Source organism: Aulostomus chinensis, chromosome 22 (assembly GCF_037954235.1).
Source record: "Aulostomus chinensis isolate RoL2024-O1b breed Wild chromosome 22, RoL_Achi_v1.0, whole genome shotgun sequence".
NCBI classification, from domain to species: Eukaryota; Metazoa; Chordata; class Actinopteri; order Syngnathiformes; family Aulostomidae; genus Aulostomus; species Aulostomus chinensis.
This window is the reverse complement of record NC_141341.1, coordinates 904,639-930,000: the sequence shown is the minus strand read 5'-3', so window position 1 is coordinate 930,000 and position 25,362 is coordinate 904,639. Positions and strand designations below refer to the sequence as shown.

Genomic DNA, 25,362 nt, shown 5'->3' with positions numbered 1-25,362 from the left:
CTTGCTCCTCCACCTCCTGCTGATCCTCCTCCTGATCCTCCTCCTCCTCTTGCTCCTCCTCCTGCTCCTCTTCCTCCTATTGCTCCTCCTCCTCCTGCTGCTCCTCCTCTTGCTCCTCCTGCTGCTCCTCCTCCTCTCAGATCATAAATATAAAGTAGAAGTCATTCAGTTAGCAGATCAAGATTCTCTTCTTATTCTGTTCTGCAGGTGGAGGAGAACCAGTTGCTCCGCCTTCCTCTGTGGCTCCTCCCCGTGACTTGGTGACCTCTGACATCACAGCTCGCAGTTTCCGGGTGAGGTGGACCCACGCACCTGGCCAGGTGGAAAAGTACCGCGTGGTGTATTATCCTGCCAGCGGCGGGCGGCCAGAAGAAAAGGTACATGAGCAGTGGTTATGAAGAAGCTCCGCCTCCTGGGATGTGGGGTTTTTCCTCTCAGTCTCAGTGCCTCTCCAATGTTTTACCATCAGTTTGTGTCTGTCTTTACTGGCAGGAATGTGGTTTCATACGCAACACCTGAGGCGTGGTTGCACCAAATGATGGAAATCATGATATTTTACAGTCCAGTCGGAGTTGTCTTGACCTTCATGTTTGCCGCCGCAGGGATCGAAGTTGTTGGCGTTTCCTGCCGGTGACATTAATAACTGTCTGAAAACTAGCAGTTTGTTTTGAACTTGGCGGGAAGTCTCTCTGCCTCAGCGACCGTGCGGAGTTCTACGTTGATATTTATGTGAATGCAGTTCCTTCTCAATTTGGTCCCGTTTCCCTTTGAAGTTTATTGCCAGCGTTTCCCCGAGGCTGACGGAGGTCTCATCAGAGTTAATCTGATCTGGCTAATCTCTGCCCGGCAGCCTGCCATCACCGAACAAGCAGAGACCTTTCGGATATTTATGCTTATTGACAGCAACGCTGCTGTCTGAGAGAGACTCAGAACACCAAACTGATGTCATTAAAGTTACTTTGAATGATCATGTGTTTTCATCTTGTGGGTGATGTGAACTTGACGAGTCGTTATGACCTCAGCTCTTGTTTAGTGCAGGCTGGGTTCAATCTCCACTTTCCTACAACTGAATTCTGATATTCCCAACTAGAGGAGACTCGATTAACGGGATGTGGCCTGTGTTGAAGGTGGTCCAGGGGACGGAAAACAGCGTGGAACTGAACTACCTGAACTCTCTGACCGAGTACCAGGTGGCCGTGTTTGCGGTCTACCGCAGCTCCGCCAGCGAGGCCCTGAGAGGAAGCGCAACCACCTGTAAGTTGATCAGAATACCCTGAGAGCGCTGACAGCCCCTGAGTGCACGTTTCTGGTATCGGTTCATGTTAAACTGAACCAAGCAGAAGTCACCCCACCAAATCAGCCCTCACTCCATCCTGCAGCTCCAGAACTCCGATGCTGGATCCTTGATGTGTTTGCACTGTTCTTTCTGTTGATGCGTGTGGAAAAGAACGCGTGCTTCCTCATGTCCCCCCCCCCCCGCCGCCCCCCCACAGGAAGAGCAGCTGTCGGCGTGCTAACGCCTTCCTTTAGATGAATTAACCCTATTTCCCCTCTCCGTATTCTGCACCTTCAGGTGAAAACACCTCATGTTGCATATTCATGAGGGTGAATCTGCTAATTCAACAGTGGGCGCCATCATGCTCACCTGACAGACGTGATCCAGGGCGCGCCAAGTTAGTAGGTCAGGCCCGTCAGACGTGCCTCCAGGCCATGAAGGACGTGCAGGTGTCTCTCCGTCCCTCTGCCTGACAGGATTCATGTGGCGAGCTTGAATCCTGGAAGCATTGCCTGAGGCTTTTCTGGCTGGATTCTCCGCCCCTCTTTCAGCCTGGCGCTCACTGATCAATCACCGCCAAGTTGTTCCTGCCACCCAAGGATGAATGCTACGTCGACCTTGTTCTAAAGGTAATGAGGTTTGGCTGCTGCAGAGGAAGAGGAAGATGGAGAGCGACGCCTTGTCCCAGGCCAGTGACACCTCTGAGGGCTCAGGCGGATCCTCCAGGACTTCAGTGGGGGGGGCCTGAGCTGCAGCGACTGGCCCCAGTACCACGAGTCTTGCATTGCCAGACTAATTTTCCCTCCTGCATCACTTCCCTTGACTCCAGAATGATCACCTGCCTAACGCGGGAGAGTGTGTCGTTGTAGAAGTACTGCAGGTAATACGAACTGTGACCATTTTTGTGACAGCGTGAGGTTGAGCAGCGTTCTCACCGTAATGCCAGCGTTACCCTGAAGGTCTCGTTCTGAGCTGCTGTCTCTAATGAAGTTCTAGACAACGTGTTCACCTCAGCGTGAGCGAGGCAGAGTTCCTCCAGGCTCCACTGAGTTCCCAGCTCCGCCAACTTCTCCTGCACTGATGCACCTCAGCCTGGCATGAAGCTCAGACTTGCAGCAGCCTTGACAACACTGAGCACGAATATGAAACCTGTCATGTGACGAGTTGTGTTCAGTGTGCATCCCTTCACCGCGCTCGTAGTTTGAGGACGTTCATCACCACAGTTGTGCATTTGCCTCCTGCAGTGGCTCTGCCGATGGTGAACAACCTGGAGCTGTTTGACATCACGCACAGCACCATGAGGGTCCGCTGGAAGACCGCCGCCGGGGCGTCCGGGTACATGATCCTGTACGCCCCGCTGACCGAGGGAGACCCTGCAGATGAGAAGGAGGTAGGTGGTGCCTGTGTGTGTGTGTGTGTGTGTGTGTGTGTGTGTGATCTTATCGGCATTCAACTGAACTGACTGATCTCCTTTGTAGTTGAGACTGAGTTCTGTTTCGTGCTTCTTGTGTCTCGAGCTCTCGGTCTCTGCACCATGTCTCTGAGGAGAGACGTTGACGTGAAAGAGAGAAAGGAGAGAAGAGCAGTGGACACAGAGCAGGCGAGGACATGTTGGCGCTTTTTGAATGATTGGAACTCTTCAGTTTCTAATTGAAAACAAAGTGATGCACAAAGAAGATTCACACACACATATAAAAAACGCTTGACGTGGCGGCCGTGTTGTTGGGTTCGTTGTGGTTGTGTCACTTCCTCCTTTGTGCTGAAGCCTGGGATCTTTCATGAAGGACAGATTCCTGCCTGTGTTTGAATGTAAGCTCTCCTGCATCACATTTTCAGTTTAATGAACGTTCATACGTTCACGCCCTCAACACACGAGCTCTCACAAGTCACAGGCCATTAACAACTCATTGTCAGTCCCAACTCCTCGAGGCAACCTACAAATACATGAAATGACCAGGAAAACGACCTCGGCCTGTTAACGCTCCTCTGTGGTTTCATGCTGGTGGCTCCAGGAAGCGAAGAAGAAAAAACCAGGTCTGCTGCTTTGGACCGAACAGTCAGATGCTCGTGAATTCTAATAAAGGAGCACGAATGAGGCGGAGGAACTGTCCTGATCAGCACGCGGGTCATGGCTCAGCTATATTTGGAGCTTCATGCTGGAGGTGGAGTCTTTCATCCTCTGATGGATGAAACCCAGATTAAATCAGATTAAGATTTTAGAACTCGAGATAAACTTTCACAGTTTGCCAGCATGCAAAATGCTTCACAGTTCAAACAAGAGTCAAGAGATTTCTGGCTGCCATAAATGACGAGTGTCAGTGTGTGTGTGCGTGCGTGTGTGTGCGTGTGTGTGTGTGTGCGTGCGTATGTGTGCACGTGTGCCTGCGTGCGTGTGTGTGTGTGCGTGCGTGCGTGTGTGTGCGTGCGTGTGTGTGCACGTGTGTGTGTGTGTGCCTGCGTGCGTGTGCGTGTGTGCGTGCGTGCGTGCGTGCGTGCGTGCGTGTGTATGTGTGCGTGCGTGTGCCTGCGTGCGTGTGCGTGCGTGTGTGTGCGTGCGTGCGTGCGTGTGTGCGTGCGTGTGTATGTGTGCGAGTGTGTGTGTGCGTGCGTGTGTGTGTGCATACACAAAGAAATTTGCTGCTTGCTGACCTGAACAGTTGGAGATCAAGTTAACCAATGCAGGTACGTTTGTATTTGTTTGCATGTTGAATCATGCAAATGTCCGTTTTCTAATAAATCAAATCTGTCAAAACAAAAACGATTGAAGTCCCAAAATAAGAGGACAACTAACTTGTTACCATGAGTTAATAATAATACTGAATAATGAATAATTGTCTCGTTATAATGAGTTATTATCTCATAAACAGTTTTGGTTAATTGAGCTTGTAATCATGTGATAACAGAGCTCGTTCACGTGTAACCATCAGGTAACTGCTCGTTATCAGACGTGTGAGAGCTCTGGTAGACGTCAGACTCTACTAAGGCATGGGTGGGAACTCCAGGGCGATGAATGTGTCTGCTGAGGACGTGAGGGAGCTGAGGAGGAGGAGGGCAGCAGTGATGGACGCCGCCAGCCGCCTCTCTTTCCCATTAGACCTCATTACGCCTGCCATCATGTTCGCCTGCAGACAGAAAGCAATAAAAACAATTTGGGAAGAGATTCAGAAGGTGGATGGATGCTTTCCAGAGGTGAGGCCAAGCCTGGCTCAGCTCCTGGGCCATGTGGGGAGCCATCTCAGCCAAAACCAGACCACTCCAGAACTGTTTGAGTCAGAATAGAGCCGCCGTCCAAACAGGTTAACAGCAGAGTCCCAGGGTGAGGGCGGGGTTAATCTACTGAGAGAGCCAGGGAGCGTGCAGGGGGTCGTCAGGAAGACTCCGTCTAGCCTCTCTGCATGTTGACCAACTGACGTAAGTGTGTGTGATCAAGTGGGAATCAGGAACACGCGGTGATGCCAAACTCCCCAGCTGAAAAGGTGGCTCCAGGTGTGCGTAAACAACAAACATGGCCGACCAACACCAACTGATTTCTTAGTGGAAAAACATGGCCGTGTTTCTGCCTCCCTCCCTCAGAGAGGATTCACCAAAGTCAGAACAGCTACATTTCTACAACCTCTCGGTGGTCAAAGGTCACTGTGAAAGGCACACGTGCGTGTGTGTGTGTGTACATAAATATATGTATATCTATAACATATGTATGTATGTGTACATAGAATATATCTGTATATAGATAAGGATAGATATAGATTGATACATATATAGATATATCTATATAGATATATCTATATATGTATAGATATATCTATATCTATCTATATAGATATATAGATATATATATAGATATATAGATATATATATAGATATATATAGATTGATATATATATATATATATAGATTGATACATATATAGATATATCTATATCTATATATCTATCTATATAGATATATCTATATCTATATATCTATCTATATAGATATATCTATATCTATATATCTATCTATATAGATATATCTATATAGATATATAGATATATCTTTCTATATAGATATATCTATATAGATATATCTATATAGATATATCTATATAGATATATAGATATATATCTATATAGATATATCTATATAGATATATAGATATATCTTTCTATATAGATAGATCTATATAGATATATCTATATAGATATCTATATAGATCTATCTATATAGATATATCTATATAGATATATCTATATAGATATATCTTTCTATATAGATAGATATATATCTATATAGATAGATCTATATAGATATATCTATATATCTATATAGATATATCTATATAGATAAATAGATATATCTTTCTATATAGATATATCTATATAGATATATCTATATAGATATATCTATATATCTATATCTTTCTATATAGATATATCTATATAGATATATATCTATATAGATATATCTATATAGATATATCTATATAGATATATCTATATAGATATATCTATATATCTATATAGATATATCTATATAGATATATATATCTATATAGATATATCTATATAGATATATATATCTATATAGATATATAGATATATCTATATAGATATATATATCTATATAGATATATATCTGACAGATGTGGCAGGTCAGAACGCGTCACAGGAACCTTTGATGAGACAGGACAGCCAGGAGAGGCGCCGCGGCATCCTGGAATCGTCTTATGTAATCACAGCACCGCCCGCCTGGACACGAGCGCAGATGGAGGCTCTGGTGGATGAGAGGCCTCACTCCATGATAAATGTGTATTTCCCCACGTGTGTGCAGGTGAAGGTGGCGGACTCAGTGAATGAAGTGGAACTGGAGGGACTGACGCCAGCTACCGAGTACACAGTGACCGTCTACGCCATGTATGGCGAGGAGGCCAGTGACCCCATGACAAGCCAGCAGACCACACGTTAGTCTCACACACACACACACACACACACACACACACACACACACACACACACACAGATGCAGACATCACATGACCCGTAATAAATTCCCCCAGTTGAAGCGGGCAGCATGTGGAGGTTCAGCTCCTGATGGTTGTAGCTGACGGCGGCAGTTGCCATCATGTCTATGTGACTCGTAAACAGACGCATCCGCTGTGGTGGTTCTGTCTTCGTGAGGCTCCACTCGTCTGTCTGTCTTTGTCTCTTTAGTCCTACGATCCTCAACAGCAAACCTCGAGGTTATTGTGTCATTCATGTCTCATCACCAACACATGACAAGGCACAAGACAAATGCATTTAGAGAATGACCTGAGCACCTCCTACTGCTGCTGATGATGTCAGAGGGACACTGGAGCTGCTGATGATGATGTCAGAGGGACACTGGAGCTGCTGATGATGTCAGAGGGACACTGGAGCTGCTGATGATGTCAGAGGGACACTGGAGCTACTGATGATGTCAGAGGGACACTGGAGCTGCTGCTGATGATGTCAGAGGGACACTGGAGCTACTGATGATGTCAGAGGGAAACCGAAGCTACTGATGATGTCAGAGGGAAACCGAAGCTACTGATGATGTCAGAGGGACACTGAAGCTTCTGATGATGTCAGAGGGACACTGAAGCTTCTGATGATGTCAGAGGGACACTGAAGCTTCTGATGATGTCAGAGGGACACTGAAGCTTCTGATGATGTCAGAGGGACACTGAAGCTTCTGATGATGTCAGAGGGACACTGAAGCTACTGTTCTCCTGGTTCTAACGAGACTTGTGTTTTGCCAGGGGTCTCCCAGGACAGCTGTAGAACGTCTCACCAAGAGGCTGTTCTTCTCTTCAAGCTATTTTAGCTCCTTGTTTCATTCTAAACGTTCTTCAGGCCTTCACCAAATCCCCACCCTGCCTCACTAATTAAACTTTTATGACGTCTTGTTTAAGGCCTGTGGGATGCGGCTTTATGTCAGGGCATGTTTATTTCTTTGTGATGCGTTTAGGGCCGAGGCGATGGCAGCAGCTGGAAGAGCGAAACGCTGGTCGTTTTAGGAGCTTGCTTTCAAATCACGCTTCATGGTAAAATAAGTTAGACTCCGCCGTGCAGCCGGGCTGGACTGCGCCTCCATCCACTCATCGTTTATGCATCCAGCAATTTGACGTGTTAATAATTTATGCAGGTAACAAACTTCCTCGGACAGTCAAATCTGTTTCAGGCAGCTGATTGGATGCAATGATGTGGCGATTGTGCCATCAGATGCTTGAGCTGAAAGATGTTGGAGTATGCCCTCTCCAGAAACACAAGTTATTATTACATGGAGAGCACAGAACTAATAAATGTCAGAGAATGATCGTAATTTTGAACAGAAATTTGACCTTCTTGAACTGAGGGGGTGTCGTCACTGTCCTGTCGTCGCTCCGCCCCCCTCCTGATTCGAGCAGCACCGTAAACGCTCACGTTTCCTCCAGTATGTGGGGTTACCAGCAGCTGCTGTCCTCTGGAGTTTGACTGGGGGAACGTGGGAGGAGCAGGACATCCACTCTGGTAGTGGAGAAGTAGAACCTTGGGATAAGAACTCATCTTGTGACCAACAGCTCTTAAAAGTCTGTGGGAATGTGACATCGTTGCTATGTGAAAGAATACATTCAGAAACCGTCTTCCTCTCTCTAAACTTTTAATTCCCTCCTTCCTGCTGACTCCAGTTCGACCCACTGAAGCTTTCTCTGGATGTCTTTATTCTAACCCTCAAATAATTGAGGTGAAGCAGTGGCGGGTATTATCAGGAATTTAAAAAAACATCAGTAATTCTAGGGAAAACTTTGAGAATCCAATCAGATATCCTGGCTGCGTTAGGATGGAGGGAGGGAGAGCAGGCATCTGTGGGAGGCTGAGTGATGTCATGAGCTTCGGTCCAGTTTTTAATTAAAATGTTGGTGTCCTGAGTGAAAGTACTGACCAAATCAAAACACAGCTAACCTTTGACCCCTGGGGATGGCAGAGGTTTCGTCTACTGTTCTTGTGTTAATATTCTTGTCTGTGCTGATGCGGAGTGAGCGGTCCAGGTCAGCCTGTCCCTGGACTCACCGTCACCGTTTTGGGGTGTTGGCTCCCTAAATGGGCTGGTCCAACTCCCGCAGGTCTGTTTTCCCTCCACCTTGCTGGCGGGGGCGTCCCCTCTGCCAGGCTACAGTGGCTCAATCTTCTTAGCTCCTTCAGTCCTGAGAGGTGAAGAGTCTGAGGAAAGAAGCACCTGAACCTGAACTCATAACTTTCTGTTTGCCCCCCCACAGTACCACTGACCCCAGCCCGGAACCTGCGATTCTCAGATGTGGACCACAGCTCCGCCCGGCTCACCTGGGACTCAGCCTCCCGGAAGGTCGTCGGCTACCGCGTCATGTACGTCAAGACCAACGGAGTCCACACCAATGAGGTGAGAGGGTGCTGAGGACAAGGATGTCGTCATTTAGTCCTAGTTTTTGGTTCGGTTGTTTTCATTGACATAAATCATCTGAGGAGGAAATGTGAGACAGGAAGAAGGTCCTCCAGTCGGCTGTCTGCCTGGACCTCCAGAACAAAGAGGAAATGACTCACTCTTCACGGCTTGTAACTTCTCAACGTGAAGACAAACCAAGCCAGTGAGGAAGACCTGACCTGTGGTTCTGTGTGTGCAGCTGGATGTCGGCCGCGTGACCACCTGGTTGCTAAGGAACCTGACCTCGCTGACGGAGTACACGGTCGGCGTCTTTGCTGTCTATGAGGAGGGACAAGCTGAGCCTTTGACCGACAGCTTCACCACACGTAAGACCCATGACCAATGTTTTCTATGCGTTTCTCAGACAACAGCAATGACTATAAAAGTGTGCGTGCGTGCGTGTGTGTGTTTGCTTGTACACAGAGACGGTTCCTGACCCGATAAACCTGAAGAGCTCAGACGTCTCTACAGAAAGCTTCCGGGTGTCCTGGACTCACCCAGCCTCTGATGTGGTCCTCTACCGACTCATCTGGACCCCCACTAATGGGGGGGACAGCAAGGAGGTGCCTTATGCATTTGTGCTGGAAGCTCAGCAGAAGAATGTCCTGTTTTGTCAGAGAGAATTTAGAATACACTGAAGTAGCAACCGTTAGCTTCACACGTGCTAACATCTCTGAGCTCTTCTAGAGGTCGGATGATAAAAGTGCACATGTCCTGTTTGTGTGTGTGTGTGTGTGTGTGTGTGTGTGTGTGTGTGTGTGTGTGTGTGTGTGTGTGTGAACTTAAATGCTTGAAAAATGGATAGTTTCAGAATATCGTTAATGTTTTACAGACTCATTAAATATAACTAACAGTTTCAAGTAACCCTCATTAATACATCTCTGTTAATCAAACTGAATTTGACTGATACATAGCCGTCAAACAATCAATTGGCTTGCTAACTATTAGCAACGGCGTCGCTATCATGTTGTCTCACGTCTCCATGTCAGAGCCCCTGAGCGGGCGAATGGTCGACGCTGTGCAGAACGCCAGTGTGCTGGTCAAACTGATAAAACTCAAAAATTAAAAGATCCAAATGAAACAAAGCAGACAGGAGGGGTGGAGCTGCTGCGACTGTACTTGTAGTTGTAGTATTTTTACACTAAAATAATACTAGAATGGACAAAGCATCAAGTCAAGATCACCACTGCTGAGGCTTTTATTGTGATGAGGAAAGAACCACATTTCATCTAAAATCCGATCAACTCGGATCAGATCATTCATTTAAGACGAGAGATGAAACTGAGATGAAAGCTGTCAGGTGGAGACGATCTGATTATCATCCCTGAATCCAGACAGGTTATCGGTCTCCTCACCTGTCGGCCTTTAACGCTGGTTAACTCACCTTGATTCTTCTGTGTGTCTCAGCTGTAGCGTAACTGGTGTCTTGTCCCTCCTCTCAGGTTCTGGTGAACGGAAACACAAACACCTACCTGATAAAAGGCCTGAGCCCCTCCTCCGAGTTCGAGGTTCTGCTGGCCGCCATCTACGGTAACGAGGTGGAGAGTGACGAGGTGACGCTGGTCCAGTCAACCGGTAAATGACGTGTTTTAGGTCCTGATGGTTCAGAGTGAGTTTAGACTTCTTCGTGTCATTTGAACGTTGTTGTCGTCTGTCGTCTGGCTGGTTACTAATCTGAGGAAGACGTTCGCCAAATGAAGGAAAGTCATGCAGACGGCTGCTTTTATCTAGAACTTTTTGTCTTTCATTTCCAGTTGAGAGAACAACCACAATCGCTACGACCACCACCACGGCTGCAGGTGAAGTCCACAACGCTCACGAACATCGTCTGGTATAATCCAGGCCCTCTTAATCCAGCTGAATGATCAGTAATCCACAAATATTTAGATTCACCGTAGGGAACTGGCGCTGGCGTGGTTCAGCGCTGCTTCTCCTCAGCAGGAACAGCTGGTCTGGTTCAGGTCCAGACTAGAACACGAGCCGGGATAATGATTCTGTCTCCAGGTCGCCGGTCGTCTGATGTAACAAGAGGTTGTTGTTGTTGTTGTTGTTAGCTCCTCGTTATGGCGTCAGAAACATGAGGATCGACGAGGAAACCACCTTCAGCATGCAGGTGTCATGGCAGCAGGTTGACCCCAGGAACCTCCGACATTATCGACTGAGTTACATCAGCGCCAAGGGTGACCGCGCAGAGGAGACGGTAGGTCCGCCTCCTGCCACCAGACGCCATTTCAACGCTCTAAACCACAGTGCTGATTAGGAGAGGAGTCTGGGTGTTCAAATATTCTTTGTAGCTGGAGTCAGTAGAAGTTTCAGAGGGAAGGAAGCATCCAGATGTTGATTCAAATAAAAGCTTTCAAAGTGTCAATCTGCAGCAGCTGGAGGGAAATTATAGATGAGACGATGGCAGGCCTTCAGAATAAAAGTACTCCATGGAGAGAGAAGGGGAGGGGAGCTAGAGATGATGAGGATGAGGATGAAGATGGCAGCCGTTCAGAGCTGAGAGGAAGGGGGGGGTGACGATGATGAGGATGAAAACGATGGCAGCTCTTCAAAGGCAGACGAGAGACAGCGGCAGGTTTTCACTCTAATGAGCCACAACAGAGCGGAAACCAGGCTTTTACACAAATCCTGTGTGTGTGTGTGTGTGCGTGTGTGTGTGTGTGTGTGTGTGTGTGTAGACAAGCCTGACAGGCACATTTTCAAATGCTAAACGTACGTTGATATTCAGAAAAACACCCTTGATATCATTTTAATGTCATTTTCTAGCGCTGCCAGTTTCACAAAGATCAATCATATCTTTGTTTTATTATTATTCATTCTGAAATATGAAAAAGCAGCAAAACGAGTAAATAATAATATTTGGTATGTATGCACTAGTAAGTACAGAGCTCTGGTTTATGCCACGTCACATTTATGAGTTGGAATATTTAATATTGCTTTGCTTTTATGTCACAATTTAATGGTTTAAAGTGATAGAACCCTTTTTTCAGTGAAAAAAATGTAGAAGAGCAACATGATTACATTATTGGTCCATATTTAAGTTAGCAGAGGGCTAACAGGAAGTGGCTAGCACGGCTTGCGTATGTGCTGCGTTCATAGAGCACGCTCAGTAGGAATCCTACCAGCAGCATAGGCCACACACACCTGCAGATTTACCTGCTGGGCGGGAGATCAGCTTCATGAGCAGTGTGCTAACATTGCTAATTTAGATGAAAACATGACACGCTGTCGCTAGCTTATGGAGCCGCAGTCACACTGGGCCTAAAGTGGGCGCCTGTGGAAGCTGCAGCTCCTCCATGTTTGTCCACGCTCTCAGATTTAAATCAGATGAAGCTGAAGACGTCACCTGTCCCAGCAAGCAGGAAGCTGCTGAGTAACTCAGGTGCAGACCATGAAGCGGCAGCGTTGTTGCCTGGTATATCTCAATATTGGAGACGCTGTCGCGTGTGTGTCTTCATGTGTGTGTGTGTGTGTGTGTGTGTGTGTGTGTGTGTGTGTGTGTGTGTGTGAGACTGACTCTGGCCGCAGGTCCCCATCAGCCTTCTCATCCTCACAATAACGAGCTGCTAGCTGTCGGCGCCGGCAGCCTGGTAAATGAGATCTCTTATCAAAGTGTGAACAGCTGCAGACTCTGTTTGGCAATCCGGTCAGGTTGTGGTCCGCCAAGTGCTGCTGTCGGTGGTGACCCTTTAGATGGGGGGGCTGGCTGCTTGCTGGCTGGCTGGCTGCTTGCTGGCTGGCTGGCTGCTTGCTGGCTTCCCCTCCAGCTTTGTTCAGAGTTTCCATTTGTGTTCATTTCAGTTGTGGGGGGGGGGGGTATCAGCCATTACTGCGACTCATTAACAGCTGATTGATTTCTGGATGGCATTTGTCCCCCGCTGCCCCACTGATAGATGCTAACATGCTAATACGCTAGCTCAGTTGTTCACAGCTCTGCTCCAATTGAAACTTCTGAAAGTTCATTCCTGAAGTCTCTAGCTGACAGTGACCTAACTGCCATCTCTTATTTCTCAACTGGTTCATGAAGCTTCCTTCATGACCAGTTTGTTTACTTCTATAAAAGTATCAATGAAATGTGCTGTTATTTTGGATAAAATTGTGGATTTCTTCATGTCTGAAGAACCCAGTTGTGTGGCGATGAAGTGGATGAAAGGTCGAGGGTTTTCTTGTTGTCTCGTGTTCTTCTCACTTTAAGGAAGTCGCCTGGACTCGGAGGCCTTCAAGCCTCGTAGCTCCAGCAAAGTCTCTGATGGATCTGAGTTAATATTCCAGGAAGAGCACAGACTGTCAAAACTAGATTGGGTGTCTGAATCCTGTAGGTACTTTATGAGACCATGTTTGCATTTACATGGCGGTGGAGTGAGAAAATGAGTGTAGCAGGAGTTAGTTTGCTCAAACAGTGCAGCTCAGTGACAGTTAAGAGACTTGCTGCCTTTTTCATCAGACGGGGCTGAAATTGATTTGTCAAGGCCTGCGGTGTTTGTCTGACTGACACGCCTGAGAAGTGGAGCGTTTGTGGATGAAGCCGGGCGAGACGGTACATGCTCAGAATGTAAACGGGCCCGAGCCGCAATCAGAGAGGCGACAGCGATGTCAGGCGGAGCAGAGCAATGAGACGACCAAGGTTGAATACAAGCACAAGCACCAATCCTCAAGCTTCAAGACCGAAAATGAGGAACGTCTCATTCAGAGTCAGCTGCCACTCGTTTGTCTCTGTTGGTGTGAAAATGTGGAGACGTACCTGGATTCCTCACTGTATCAGTCATGAAATGGGTGGGCTGGGGTTGGGGGGTCCAGTCCAGGAAGAACCTGTCATGTTCTGGTTAGATGGGGAGCTTTTCTGGAGAATTATTCAGCCTTTCACTCTCAGTTCTCAGTCCATGACTGCAGGCACCACCAGTGAGTTGCAGGAGTCACACCTGCAGCTCCAGTCCAGAACATTCCTGTCTTACGCCTGTTCACACTTGGCGATGCAGGCAACAGGCGGGGCAGGATGTCCTGTGGAAGGCAGTCATACGTCTAGTCGTGTCTGAACTGCCAAAACAATACCTGAAGAAGAAGGAGAAGGGAGGATGGAAATGTTAACTCGGGAGAAGACGTTAAAAGCGTGCTGAACAGCTGATTCTGTACGGTTCCATTCACCTGTAGGACGCTGCTCGCGCTCAGCTTCTCACACCACAAGTCGCACATTCAAACACGCCATCAGCGTCACACGGCCCTACCAGCAGTGTTCCTGCTCTCATTCACACGCCGTTCCCACCAATGTTCCTGCTGGACGTGGATGGCAAGCTCCACGTCGCTGCTGGAATCTTCTATGCGAAGAAGCCCGATCGTGGTTTTGGCCTGACAACATCAGTGGAAGCAGCAAAGATTAACGAGTACGGACAAGTTGACCAGCAAGTGGAGTCGTTACTCATCTGTCTAATAAGGTCTTCATTCCAAAATGGCGTTCGAGTGGACCGATGAATTAGCTGTCGCTTCCTCTCAGTGCAAAGTTCCTTGGTTTTGATGTGGAAGAGCGACAGACAGAGTGTTGGAATTGGAGTCCAAATTACTCTGAGATTCACTGAGTGAGGAAGTGATGCACATTCAGAGAAATAGAAGGAAACAGGAAGTGAGAAACAAAGCGAGAGGGGGAAGGTGAGATGAGGACAGAGTGGTGGCTGCAGGGTAATGAAGCAGGATGAGAAGGAGCGATGAGTCATTGAGAATCAGTTCTCACTAAAGGTTGAGTTCACAGGCAGGTGAGGAGGAAACCTGGACACAATTAACCTCCAGTTCTCCACCTCCATTAAAACACCGCACGCAGTCTTCCTTGGAGGAAACTCCAAACAGCACGTTCACCTTTCAGTCACAGTTTCTCCAAACGAGAATTTCTGATTTGTTTCCAGAGGACAGTCCCAGCGTCTCAGAACAGCCTGATCCTGCAGCCGCTGCTCTCAGACACCGAGTACAAGGTGGCCATCACGCCGGTTTACCTGGACGGAGACGGACCCACGGTGGGTCGGATGGGACGCACACGTGAGTCTGAGTTTGCTGTAGATTGCGCTGGATTTTGTTGAATGTTAGCAAGAATCTCAGGTTGGAGGGAAAGAGATTCTCTTTCCTCCTTGGAGACCATTCCAGGACTAGAAAGACTCGCGGCTTTACTCGGTGGACGCACGGCGTCCAGCGTCTTGACTGTGGACTGCAGCCGCGCATGCGCGCGTGTGTGGGAACATCGTCTTTATCTAACGTGACTGAACAGAGGAGGCCAAGGATTTTCTGTGCTACCAAGTGAATTTCGGCGCAAACACGCAAAAAACACAGAATCCATGTAATTCATTTTTCTGCTGCGTCCCATTACGCGTCTCCGTGCATTAGTGGACGCTAACGGCCCTGTAAATGCCGAGGCCTCCAACACCCGGCGGTGATGAATGGCTCCTGTTAGCTAGTGAGTGATGGGATGATGGCGGAGGAATGCAGAGATGGGGCGATGATTGGGTTTCTCTCAGCTGGGATAAATGATGTGACAGAGGGACTCAGCGTGATGTGGGATTTGAACCTATGAGCGATGGGGGGCACAGAGGGCGGCGTGATGGGGATGCCGAGAGGATGATTGGGTTTTTAGCCTCAAACTGATGATCAGTAATGTGACAGAGGAAGCAGAGTAATCTGAGGGCTTGAACCGCCGAGGATGGGATGATTGCTGAGAGGTGTGTGTGTGTGGGGGGGGGGGGGGGGGGGTACAGGAGACGGCGGCGGTGACGGAAGGTCGACATGATATAACAGTCAGAAGGTCCAGAACCTGAGACCGACGTAAGGGCGGAGCACTCAACTGGTGTCTCAGAAGTTCAAGAAATTTGCACAAGTAGATGTTGTTTAGTGTGCTGGCAGATTATTTTACTGCTCAAGTAGAAATTTAGAAATCGCATGTTTCTGCTGCAGCAGCGCCACCTATTGGTGAAAGTGTAACAAACACTACCGACATCTCAGATTTGTTTTCTTGATTTTTTTTGCATAGCTTATTATGTAAGGGAATTTGACTTTTACGGCACTTAGTGAGTAGCTAGGTGATGTTTCATTACTGGCCACAAGGTGGCGCTATTTCTTCTGTGACTCAGTGTCTGTTCAGATGTTCATCACTTTGTCTGTCTCCTCAGTTCCTCTGTCAGCTCCCAGGAACCTGCGGGTGTCAGAGGAATGGTACAACCGCTTCAGGATCAGCTGGGACGTCCCCCCATCACCCACCATGGGGTACAGGGTCGTCTACCAGCCTCTGTCCGGTAAACTACAGTTACTCCTCGCCTGAGTGTAAAGTTTGGCCTGTGTACAATAGCGGAGAGTCAGGAGTGCATGTACATGCATCAGTGTCTGTGCTTGGGATGCCGTCAGCCGATCAGCTCACGTCTCGAGTGTCGCATCACGAATGTGTCCATCATCGGTTTACCTGCTCACTCATAAATACGTTTTGATTGATTGAATCTGAGAGGAAACTTGTTTCCCTCCAAATGCGATTGAGGGTCCGGTGTCGTATTTCGTGTCGTAGGAGACGCGGTCAAACAGGAAGTTCTCAAGCACACGTGGGATCAGGTCAGGAAGAACAACTGGAGGACACTCAGAAGACACGATCCATGATCATTTATATTCAAGTGACATATTGCCACCTCCCACCCTGCCCGTGTCACTTCCTGTCACTGTCAATGCTCTCTGAACCACTCCTGACTGTTTTCTCCTTCCCCTCCCCCGTCCCGCAGCCCCTGGGCCGGCCCTGGAGACCTTCGTGGGCGAGGATGTGAACACCATGCTGATCGTCAATCTGCTGAGTGGGACGGAGTACAGCGTCAAAGTCATCGCCTCCTACACCACCGGATCCAGCGAGGCGCTCTCAGGGAGGGCCAAGACCTGTAAGTCCAGAATCTGTTAGTTCTTCCAGACAGATTCAGATCATTTCCTCTCCCAAGCTGCTGAGCTCTGGTTCATTTTTTTAGCACCACAATCCTGTCTGATTTCCTCCTCTTCTGATCTGTATTCTCATTTATTTCATATTTCTTTAGAGAACAGAAATGTTCACCATGATTTGACTTTAATTATCAACAATAGTATATTTACAGTATATTACATCAGCCTGCTTCCTTCCTCCAGGGCTTGTTCCGGCACAACCAGTCAGAACTCGTCTTTATCTTTAATCTGACAAGCAGCACAACAGTTTCTCAAAGTGATATTGCAGAAGTTTTACACATAAACGAGCGTCACAACATCACATCCAAGCCCACGCAACGCTCATTAACCACGAGGAGGTCCTACAGGCTATTTCTGCCTGCTGTAGTACTCAAAAGAATTTATTCTTCCAAGGGAAATCATCGAGGTCCTGTTGGACCACTGATATACTTACAGTACATCCTTGACATGCTAACTTCCTGTTGGACTACAATAATTCCTCATCCCTGATATGCTAACTTCCTGTTGGACTACAATAATTCCTCATCCCTGATATGCTAATTTCCTGTTGGACTACAATAATTCCTCATCCTTGACATGCTAACTTCCTGTTGGACTACAATAATTCCTCATCCCTGATATGCTAACTTCCTGTTGGACTACAATAATTCCTCATCCCTGACATGCTAACTTCCTGTTGGACTACAATAATTCCTCATCCTTGACATGCTAACTTCCTGTTGGACTACAATAATTCCTCATCCTTGACATGCTAACTTCCTGTTGGACTACAATAATTCCTCATCCTTGACATGCTAACTTCCTGTTGGACTACAATAATTCCTCATCCTTGACATGCTAACTTCCTGTTGGACTACAATAATTCCTCATCCTTGACATGCTAACTTCCTGTTGGACTACAATAATTCCTCATCCTTGACATGCTAACTTCCTGTTGGACTACAATAATTCCTCATCCTTGACATGCTAACTTCCTGTTGGACTACAATAATTCCTCATCCTTGACATGCTAACTTCCTGTTGGACTACAATAATTCCTCATCCTTGACATGCTAACTTCCTGTTGGACTACAATAATTCCTCATCCTTGACATGCTAACTAGTTTTACTGGGTTATTACAGTTTTTGTAGTTCCCGCGTTGACTGAGTTCAAACGGCTTTCTCCCAGTAATAAGGAGCTCTCACCAGACTGGATTTTATAAACTTGTAAAACTTTCTTATCAATAAATGGATCATGTGTCTGCTAGTGTCGAGACCTCGTTGTCAAATTTTTCCACCAGTGCTGAAGCGTCGTCCTCTGCAGCCGCACACCTACCGACACCCCCGTGATACCATCTGACTCTCTTAATGGCAACTGTCCTTCCTTAAATCCCAGACCTGCATTAAGTTGCAGATGCAGTAGCTGCTGGGGATCTCACAGGAGATGTCGGCGCTTCCCGAGACAGCGAGTGTTTGGCCCGGTTCAATCAATCGGGACTTCAAGTACAGTCATTCGAGGAGCAGTTGGCGTCTTCTTCTCATGCATGATAATTAACCACTAGACTACAGGCGGGCCGTTGATGAAATGAGCTTTTTTGAACCTGAAAGGTTTGATCTGCGTGGCAGCCAACAAAAAGACGTGTGTCCTTTTTGAAGAGTCCTTGAGGAGGACATGGAACCTCCACCCTTTCATCCAGGCAGAAGAGCTCTCCACACAAGTGTGGCCTACATGCCAGAGAGGCCGGGTTCCTTCAGCTGCCTCAGAGTGAAGCTCTGCTGGGTTGAAGGACGAGCGTGAGGAATGTGATGCTGTGACAGCAGACGGATCTTCACAGGTGGAAGTAGCCTCGGCAGCACCTCGGTGAAACTAACCGGTTCAGTGTCACCCAGGACAAACACCAGAACCCAGGTAGCAGTGTGTGCCCCCCCCCCCCCCACCGACTGATGAGGAACGAGCAGCTTTTCCTTTTTCCATGTGTGCATGAGAGGGAGAACAGCAGGGAAGACATCATCAAGACAGAACATTGTTAGAAGCTCAGTGACACAGAAAACTGACCCAGAAGAAGAACCCGTTAACTGGGAGGGCGGATCTGGACTTATGCCAGGACCTCCAGTGATTTTATATTGAAGCACGTGAAGGCTTCAGCCGCTCATTTACATGGAGTAACAGTTTTGCCCTCAGCAGAGGAAGCTCTTCTCTCTGAAGTAAGAGAGAGTGTCGGGTCACATGGTGAGGGTTTTACAGACGCGTTGTGCAGGGGTGCCTTATGCTTTTGTGTTGCTGTCACTGTCTAATCTGGAATCAACGTGGGGACAGTCAGCCTGGTCGTCCCTGAGCGGGTCCAGGTTTAGTTTGGGTGTGGACCTGATGCTGCTCACATATGACTTCAAACCTGCAGGTGGATGATTCTTCATGCTTCTCTTTGCAGTGTACCTGGGGGTGACCAACCTGAGCCCGTACCAGGTGAGGATGAATGCCATGTGCGCCCAGTGGCAGCCTCACCGCCACGCCAACGCCTACAGAGTGGTCATCGAGTCGCTGCTCAGTGAGTTCACCTTGATCAACATATCCAGTGTTAATGCAGTCTTGAAAACCTGGAAGGTCATGGAAGGTGGAAATAGGTTTTTGACAAAAGACCGACCACTCCCACGAGGAGTCAACGATGTCACTGCGACAGCAAACGTCTGGGCAGGCTAGGCACAGAGCTGCTGATGTCGGGTAGGAAGTTGCAGACACATTCCTCGCCATATTTGATATGCAGACATTTACAAAATCAAGTTTATATGACACTTAGGTTTGGAAAACACATGAGAACATTGACAATTTAGAAAAGTGACATTCTTCTTCATGTCTAAAGGCTCGTAAATCATGAGTCTGTTGTATCGCGTGTCTCGTGAGACATGTACGTTTTTAGCTGCTCATTTGTCCCTTTGTGATATTGAAGATCACCTCGGCCTTCCTGAAACGAAATCTAAATGCCAGTGTAGCGACGAGGCGGAGCAACGCTCTAATCTGTTGAATCTACAGCTGATGAGGTGGAGCCATGGACGCTCTGCAGAGCATTCATTTATGATTCTTGTCCTCACATTTCTCCATCAGGCTCCGGTGCTGCATATTTGGGTGGGTGGGTGGACGGGTGGGGGCACATGCTTCCATTAGTGGGAGTTCCATTGTGCAGTTCTCTGAATCGCAGAGCCGCCACAGAAGACAAACATATTGTTGTATCCCATCAGAGACGGCTGACAGTCTTAAAGGTTCGGCTGCTGCAGACGAGCAAGGCTCCAGCTGACATTTGCATTCGCCGCGTCTGGTAAAATACGGAAAAAACAGACAAAAGGTCGGAATGATCTCCTGCCAAGTGAGTCGGGATGTTCTGGTCACAGGGAATGACAGTAATTACGTCTTGTTGTGTCTTTGGTCCAAGATGAGCTTTAAGGAGAGGGAAGAGAGAGATTTTTGATCTCATCAAGATTCATGAGAAGGAGTCGGTTGCAGCTGAGCTCACAACCATCGCTGCTCTGAGACCCTGAACACGAGCGGCTGCCATCAGTGGATGCTCACCAGGAGTGGAAGTCACATGACTGATCAGCTGTTTCACAGATTTTCCCAAACTGTGTCTTCATCTGGTACTGAAGAACTCGTCAGATTGGAGGTCATTGCTCCAAATTTACTTGCTCTTCTGCTCAGTTTGGGACAGCCACGTTGCCTCTACCGCCATCTTCTGGCTGCAGTATGTAGACTGTATTTAAGTTTATTTTTTAATTACCAGAAGCCCAGCGAGTGTCTCTGTCCACCTGAGTTTCACACCAAGTGGTCGAAGCAGATGGTCGCCCCCTCTTTTTGCTGCTCTTATTTTAAAGTTTCGTGACATAGCCGGATACCTGGCGAGTTTATATGTTTCATATGCGAACAGCTGTGTGAGCAACATCTGGTGTTATCGCGCTGAATGCAGTATCTCACAATTCACAATAAACACAATCAACTTTAACTTTCTGCTTAAGTGGCTTCTAATTATTTCCCGCCTCCGTCAGGCTGTTTGTGTGTGATGCACTTTGATGCCGTCAGCTGTCAGGACGACTCCTCGCCTCCACAGAAGCAGCCTCGCCTGTCTCAGCTCCCGAAGCCACCGGGCTCCACTCCAACAGCAGTAATTGTGTTTTTCTCCATTTGGCTGAAACTGATAACACACTCCAACACACCAAAATAACGCGGGACAACAGATGTTGGACGCTCAGTATTCAGTCAGTCACCACCTCAAAGGTACGCTTGACTTCTAATACAGCCGTCATCCTGCAAATAGGAAAGTAATGGCTGTTATTCATCACCTGCAGGCCTCCAGCAACACGGCCGCCATCATTAACGCCACATAAAAGGCCCGTGTCGTTGCAGCTCTGCGGAGTTTCCTCGGGGAGCTCTGAGAATGGAGTTAACGCACAATGGAGCCAAATGAGGATTTATGTTTGGACAGCTGGTAAATAATTAGAGAGATGCCTTGGCTGCAGGAGAGAGGAAGGATGGGAAGTTATTCTGTTTCTCGGGATGGACGGGAAGGTCGGATGGTGGATTTTCACAACAGCCTAAAAGTTATCACCTCCAGAGAATGAGGCGGGCGGGCGGCTCACAAAAAAGAGCAGGAGTCATGAAGCGCAACACGGGGGATGCTGGCGTGTTCCTCCACATGCAAAGATGCAGCCGATGACTTCATACGTGACGATAGAAACGCAGAGAAAAGAAGTGTTTTGGTTCCAAATGTCCACGTGAACCTAAATACATGATCTCTGCATAAACTACAACAGGACTTGAGTATTAGTACTACCAGTCAAACATTACTACACTCCAAATGCAAGTATTTGCAAGTTATAAGCAAGTATTCCTGTACTCTAACTCTCTTAGAGATTGGACTCAGGGGGCAGTGGTGCCCCCAAGTATGCTTGAGCCCTCCAAAAAAAGTACTTTCTCCACCACTGAAACAGAAGTAATTCCACCATATGCAGTAATATTCCTTGTGTTTTTTTCCTTCAGATGGTCAGAAGCAGGAGACGAAGGTCAGCGGAGGAACCGACCGCCACTGTTTCAGCAGCCTGTCGGCCAACACGCAGTACAAGATCAGTGTGTACGCACAACTGCAGGACGGGACCGAAGGACCCGCTGTCACCGCCACCGAGAAGACACGTGAGCACACACGTGTGCAGGCGCAAACATGCACACACATCTTACAGTTTCACTGAAATATGGATCGAAATTTTGGCTTTTTGAGGGTCAAGACAGTTTCAGGGTTGGTGTTAGAATGAAGTTCTGGGAAAGGCCAGGGGTCAGAGGTCAGAAGATGGACACTAGCTTTAGAAAAGCAACCCTTTTCAACTTGGAACCTACATTCATCATAATGTTCCTGAAAACACCGGGAGGTCCGTTCGAACCCGTGAGGAGGGCCCACAGAGGTCCTGGTGCTGGGGCTGGGGCCACAGACATGACGACAGATTTGAACTGATGTTAGCATGTAGTAGACGGACTCCAGGAGCACAGGCTCCTCCGTGATGCCAGGGGCTCAAAATCTCACCAATCCAAATGTGGAAATCCTGTTTTTGTCCAGGAATCAAGCAAATGACAATAAAAGTTTATTCATGATACACATCATCGTGTTCCAGGAGCGCCGCGGAGCCTCCACGGTGCTTCAGATCCATCAGATTTATTCTGGCTAGTCAGTTTGTGATGTCGAGATTATATGGAAGTAAACAACTACCATTATAAGGATGTTTTAGATGAGTGCAGTGACACACACACACACACACACACACACACACACACACACACGCACTCTTCCTCCCTGTTTGATGTGTCAAACTGTCATTTAAATCAGCCTGTACTTGAGTCTTGAGCACGAAAGAAGAAACACTCTCAAACAAACTGCCGTCAGCTGTCGTTGCCGTGGCGGCGAGCCGGGAAGACCGTCACTTCTCCCTGACATGAAAGGTCTTTTTTCCCAGTGGGAGCAGCCAGAGATGAATCCCCTTCCCTCCTCTCAGAACGAGCCGTTCTGGAGCGCCAGGAGCTGTGGAGCCACGTTTTGTTTCAACTGTTATCCCTGCTGGTTCTGAGGAGATTTAGCGTCTCTGTGGAGAAAAGATCCGGTTGAACGTGATCGCTGAACCTTATTTTGGAGGGTTTCCTTCTCGAGAGCATGTGGAGCTACAGAATGTTCCAGCAATACACCAGAAAAACAGCAGCTGATGATAATTTGTAATTAAGATGCTGTGTGTTCTGGTCCCGATGCCCCTCGTAGAGACACCGACTCACTCACACACTCAGGACTGTGCAGAAACCACGATGGACTTGTGTTCTTAGTAAAGGGGGGTCTGACACTTATCCAACCCCATAAACCTGGACTGTCAGTTATTTAATGCAGCTGTTGAACCCTTCAACCTCAGGTCAGATCTGCTGAGTACAGGTCACAGGTCTGAGACCTGTTCTTGAAGGAAGTACATGATGACATCAGTCAGTTGGGGTCAGTGCTGCCACCACTGTTGGGATGACAAGGCTTTATTGTTACCGTACAAAGGATATACTGAGATGACTCCAGCAGGGCTGGAAGAAACATCAAAATCATGATAAACAAGACACACACGTGTCAAATAAAAGACTCCGACTCAGAAGTAAAGCTAGCAACTTTTAGTCTGATTAGTAGGATTGTCGTCGTCCAGGGAGCTGCAGCGCCTGCCTGAGGGCAGCAGGACCAGCAGGTACTGATCTGGGGGGAGGAGTCTGCAGGGAACAGTCTGGTCCTCCTGGAGGGGCCGGAGGGAGACAGGCAGGGACAGCAACCTCTTGAGCAGAGGTTATGACTCTCTGCTGGGCCTTGCTGCCCCCATCTTAGCACAACCAGTTCCCTGCTGGTGAATAGAGCTGGGAGGGGCTGATGCAGACACCACCAAGTTATCAAAGAGAATGAGTTGTTCCCTCATGAGTGCGTCCAGGCGGTCACAAGTGTGGGGACGGAGCTCATGGGCCCCTGCCAGGGGGCTGCTTCATTTTGTGTTGGCAGGTGGCGATGATGCAAGCACTTTAAGGAAAATTCAAAATATGAAGACTTTAATATCTGAGGACTGATATTTTCTTTGGTGGGTTACCTTTCAGGGCCGTGAAGTTCATTTACACTGAAATCAATTAACGCAAGTAAAGAGAAACGTTCGTGAAAGGGAGAGAAGTGAGGAGGAGGAGGAGGCTGGTGAAGTGAAGGCGAGACGAAGAGATAAATAGAGAGATAAAAGAAAGGAATGAATTCTCTCCCCCACAGCAGGTATTTGCTGGAGCAGCTCTCAGAGCCTCCACAGTGATTTATAGCTTTGTTTTGATGCAAATGAAAGCCTGAGACTTTCCTCCACGTGATTATTCCCACTGCAGGCGGCTGCCACCGAGCCTCCCTGGCTCTTCGCTGTAATTCAGCCTGAGCCGGCGGCTGCGCTGCCTGGACAGCAGCGGCAGCCGGGAGGTGATGGCAGTCTCTGAAATTACAGGCTGAACGTGGCTGCAGGTGACTGAATTGTGATGAAGGTGCTCTTGATGCAGCTTTTCATGTGTGTGTATGTTGCTCATTTCTCTTAGTACCAATCCCAACCCCGGCGCCAACCAGACCCCCCACCACCACCCCCCTACCCACAATCCCCCCCGCCAAGGAGGGTAAGAGCTGCTGCTGTTTTCTGACCTTGATCTGAATATTCTTCTCAGGTGTGTCTTCTTTCCTTTCACCTCTAAGTAAGTAGCTTCAGCGATCAAGTGGGTGAAGCTCCCAGCGCTCCGTCCATCCAGCCGTGTGAGACTGCGGTGTATTAACCCCCGAGAGGATGGCGCCGATGCTGATCAGACCATTGATCAGAGACTGATCTTTTCCAAAGAGGATTGATCACCTGTTAACACTCTAGAACTGGCAACCTGCGTTTGGAGACGCGCCTGGTGGAGCACCCCCCCCCCCCCCCCCCGGTGTCTACTGGGTTTCTCTGTCTTATGCTGACTATCTTGCCGGCTGCTCCAGCTGACCTCTGAGCAGTGTTACTCTTCATATGTTGATATCAGCTCACGTAACGTAACGATTCTACTTCCTGTCAGTCTGATGTGACTGGAATGATGAAGAGCGACCGCCTCGACTGGGTTTCATGACTCGGACTCCTGCAGTTGTTAACCAGTCAAAAACAGTTTCTTCTTCCATTTCTGACTCGTCGCCATCAAAATAACGTTTCCTTACAGGCTGGAGACGAAGGAGAGACGATGGATTCATGTCTCACTGTCTTTGATGGTTTTTATCTGTGTGAATTTGAAGAAATCTGTGTATTTAAAGACCTTTTGTCTTTCTCATTCTTCTACAACCTCCTCATCTCCCCTCTGATGGTGTTTCTTTTTGTACTTTTTCCCCTCCTTTTGTCTTCTTGACCTTGTCAGAAGCAAAAATGTGAACGTTCTCTTTGAAAAGATGAGAAAAATGAACAAAACTCTGCTTTGATCCATTTCCCTCCCTCCCTCCCTCCTTCTATCCAGTCTGTAAAGCAGCCAAAGCAGACTTGGTCTTCCTGGTCGACGGATCCTGGAGTATTGGCGATGACAACTTCCTGAAGATTATTCGTTTCCTGTACAGCACCACCGGCGCTCTGGACCGGATCGGCCCAGACGGAACACAGGTACAGAACTCCAGGTTCACGAGGACTTAAACAACCTCCGTGATCACATGACCTCCCGA

The 25,362-nt window shown here is 47.9% G+C and overlaps 1 protein-coding gene across 9 annotated transcripts in view; it reads left to right on the top strand.

The window, feature by feature from the left end:
* col14a1b (collagen, type XIV, alpha 1b) overlaps nt 1–25,362 on the top strand; it is a 95,732-nt gene that overhangs the window by 41,082 nt on the left and 29,288 nt on the right. For all 9 annotated transcript variants that reach the window (XR_015111373.1, XR_015111372.1, XM_086194297.1 and 6 more), the window contains 17 exons: nt 208–377; nt 1,128–1,254; nt 2,521–2,666; nt 6,086–6,215; nt 8,532–8,671; nt 8,913–9,039; nt 9,137–9,276; nt 10,156–10,288; nt 10,468–10,512; nt 10,768–10,913; nt 14,608–14,737; nt 15,859–15,981; nt 16,453–16,602; nt 19,066–19,182; nt 21,660–21,809; nt 24,237–24,311; nt 25,164–25,303. Coding sequence is in view for 7 of the 9 variants with exons in the window: in XM_086194297.1 (XP_086050423.1) it covers nt 208–377; nt 1,128–1,254; nt 2,521–2,666; nt 6,086–6,215; nt 8,532–8,671; nt 8,913–9,039; nt 9,137–9,276; nt 10,156–10,288; nt 10,468–10,512; nt 10,768–10,913; nt 14,608–14,737; nt 15,859–15,981; nt 16,453–16,602; nt 19,066–19,182; nt 21,660–21,809; nt 24,237–24,311; nt 25,164–25,303 (2,189 nt within the window). In the remaining 2 variants the exon portion in view is untranslated. The remainder of the gene's footprint in view (nt 1–207; nt 378–1,127; nt 1,255–2,520; nt 2,667–6,085; nt 6,216–8,531; nt 8,672–8,912; nt 9,040–9,136; nt 9,277–10,155; nt 10,289–10,467; nt 10,513–10,767; nt 10,914–14,607; nt 14,738–15,858; nt 15,982–16,452; nt 16,603–19,065; nt 19,183–21,659; nt 21,810–24,236; nt 24,312–25,163; nt 25,304–25,362) is intronic.